The sequence below is a fragment of the Temnothorax americanus genome, unplaced genomic scaffold, assembly GCF_048541705.1.
Source record: "Temnothorax americanus isolate GAGA-0224 unplaced genomic scaffold, ASM4854170v1 Scaffold103, whole genome shotgun sequence".
NCBI lineage: Eukaryota > Metazoa > Arthropoda > Insecta > Hymenoptera > Formicidae > Temnothorax > Temnothorax americanus.
The window spans coordinates 316,738-319,807 of NW_027509235.1; the positions used below are offsets into that span (position 1 = coordinate 316,738).

The following is a 3,070-nucleotide window of genomic DNA, read 5'->3' on the forward strand; positions in this document are numbered from 1 at the left end:
TTTGTAATTGCATTTAGTAATCGAGGAACATCAAAACGAGCATTGTGCGCAACAAGCAAACAAGATGGAGATACAATATTTATAAACTCTGAGAACGCGAGTAATGCATTTTCAAGCGTAACGGCATCAACTTTTTTATTCTTGAAATATAAATCTCCATTTTTATTATGTAAAGAATTGATTTTGGTTACATGAATAGGAATCGCTTGACTAGGTAAAATGTATACATTAAATTCAAAAGCTTCGGATATTGCTGCTATTTGTAATATATCACTTTCTATTTCAAAGCCTGCTGTTTCTAAATCAAAATAAATTATTTTAGTCGTATTATTTGTACTTCTATCATCAACCTTTTCTTCAATGCTTATTTTTTCGCTCGTCATCTCTATCCCACAGTTAGTCTTATATGTAATACCTTCTCTTCTTTCTTTTTTCTTTCGTAAATTTTGTCTGTTTGCTGCTAACTGAATACGCCTCAATTTCGACTCTCTCGTAACTTTTCTAGATGACTTTATTATTCTAAGTTTATCACTTCTTAGGCAATATGCTGATGTATATTTACCTGCTTGTAAACCTAATAATTGTGTAACCCTTATTATTCCTTGATCACCTTCATTTTTACTTAAAACAGCACTAGCGACTCTAAAATCCGCAGACTGCGATTTACTGTAACATCTCATCTTTGGTGCTTTACAAGCTATCATGCTATTTAGGCTTTCATTTGCCTGACTGGATGCGACAACGCTAAATTTTGCAGCATTATTTGCATATTTTTCAAATAATTCTCGAAGACTTAAATATAAACTTTCATCTTTCAATACAATAGTTTGCTGTGTGTTATCGTCACATCGCTTACACCACTCGCCACAATTCTCGTGACTATTATATACATGATCCGGGATGTTTCTTATTGCAGAAGCAAGGTCTGCAGTTCGTCCTTTTTGTTGAGCAATCGCGTACGTGAAACATTTTTTTAAATGATTTATAACACCACTTTTTTTTAATTCTTTGAAGGAATTCGATAGTGTGTACAATTCACTTACAAAATTTTTAACTAAATGATTTTTATCGGCCAATTTATGAATGACTTTGCCACTTTCTTTTCGTATTGCGGCAATCGTACTACTATCTTCGTCACCGATCAAAACTCCAACATTTAAATTATTTTCTTGAAGAATTTTACTTCGATTGATCAATTGCGCTCCGGCGTCCGCTTCCATCGCTTTTGCACTGCCTTCAAAATTCTCTCGACAATCGTGGTCATCTTTCGAATGTCCTATATCACATTTGTAACACTTGCGATTTCGTGTTGTATAATCTAAAACTTTATGACTTAAAAATCCAATTATTGCTGCATAACCATTCAGACTGTCATAACTGCGACCGTTGCCTCTTTTACTCCAGCCCATGTCGTACGAAACTATGATGTTTACAATACTACTGCATGCTTGGTCAAATTCAGGACTTCTTTGATTAGAGGATTGAAGAATCGTTAGGTAAGGATAAAGATCGCGAACAATGTCGGCTGGTCTATAAATAAAATAAAAACCGTATTTGAATTATGGCTATATATTAAGGAAAAAAATCATGTTTATTTTTTTAAATCTAAGTAATGTTTGTTTTTATTTTTTAATGACAAGTAAAATACATAAATTCAATTAAATATAAAATATAAAGGTTTATCCCAGCTAAATATCAATCCATTATTGATGTATTATAAATTAAGCAATAATATACAATTCAATATACAATTGAAAAGTTAAATCGCAGCTACAATTCAGTATAAATATATAATTCAATTAACCAAAAGAATATTCAAAAATGTGCATATAAAATTTACAAATATTCTCATACAAAAAAAAATGATAATTCTTACAAATTATCACAAAGCTCTTGAGTGTTCTTTATCACAAGGTGCCTTTCTTCTAACGCTGCTTTTTGGCAACTTTCTACAGCTGCTTTTTCGATGGCTAATCCGACTTTTCTTTCATATCTTTTGAACATATCCATTGTTATGACTGGAATATTGAGGCATGCAAGAATTTTGTTCAAACCAGTACATCCAAGACCAGAATGCATCGCACCTACAAACAAATTTTTTTATTTATAGTGATAACATAAAATATTATTAAATAAAACAGAAAAATTTGTTATAATTAATTGCAAGCAAAAACTCATATCTTACCAAGGACAGCTTGAAGATTCACATTTGTGTAACAGTGGCCATCTAAGTCAACTTTCTTACCAGTGTTAACTTCATTTTGAATTCCACATTTATGGCACTTAATATGAAGTATTGAGAAAAGTCCTTTGCGCACTTCATTATTTATATTATCTAAACTCAAAACTTCTTTGCAAGCACAGCAGTGTAGTGCTTGGCCCATACTTTTAAGGTTAACAATATGATTCCCCTCATCATCGCTTTCTTGCCTGGTACTTTTATTGGTTTTGCTTTTTCTGGCTGCTACGCTATTTTCTACAGCTTTTTTCACTCGTTCAGCCTTTTTCTTTGAAACGAACCTTCCACGTTTTGAACGCGGTTTTCCAGACATTTTTTCTAAACGTCAATTTACGCAGCGTTGCCAAATCCGAAATTTTTTACACGCGTGCGCGGAGAGAGTACATGGACAGGCCACGTCTATGTGTGCGTGTACAGTTGCTCTAGAAAATCCAGTCTTTAAAGTGGAGAAGGGGAATACGCGGAGAACCGTAAGCGCGCGTTTATACTTTTTGCTGATATTTCAGCACGACAACCCCCTTAAATCTTTTAAAATACATATATAAACTTTGTATTTAAATACCTTGTATTCCCTTGTTGGGTTTAAATATTTTAATAAAATATTTGTATTTTGTACTGTTACCTCTGTGTAATTCTTCATGATTCAATTTTTTATTCTAATCGAAGAAAAGCAGTAGTAATATTATACCTCGAAAAAACCTAAGTAACAAGTGGCAGACGTAATCTTTGTATCTCGAAAAATATACTGAGAAAAAAAATTGTTAATCCCAAGAAATATTTAGTTTGATACGTTCAACTAAACATTTTAGTTAGTTAACTAAATATTAGTTG

General features: G+C 32.3%; 1 protein-coding gene across 1 annotated transcript; it reads right to left on the reverse strand.

Annotated features, from left to right (window-relative positions):
- Positions 1–322: 322 nt before the first annotated feature.
- On the reverse strand, positions 323–2,749 carry LOC143903123 (uncharacterized). The gene is made up of 2 exons (XM_077416545.1): positions 2,186–2,749; positions 323–2,084 (listed from the first exon to the last, which is right to left on the reverse strand). Exons 1-2 carry the CDS (start codon positions 2,550–2,552, stop codon positions 1,873–1,875), a joined length of 579 nt encoding a protein of 192 aa, XP_077272671.1. The 5' UTR covers positions 2,553–2,749; the 3' UTR covers positions 323–1,872.
- Between the last annotated feature and the right edge of the window lie 321 nt (positions 2,750–3,070).

Excerpts from the sequence above, each read along its gene's own strand:
- LOC143903123 (XM_077416545.1), bottom strand. The coding sequence starts at position 2,552 with ATGTCTGGAAAACCGCGTTCAAAACGTGGAAGGTTCGTTTCAAAGAAA. Across the intron at positions 2,085-2,185 it reads GAATCTTCAAGCTGTCCTTG|GTGCGATGCATTCTGGTCTT; the intron begins GTAAGATATGAG and ends ATTTGTTTGTAG.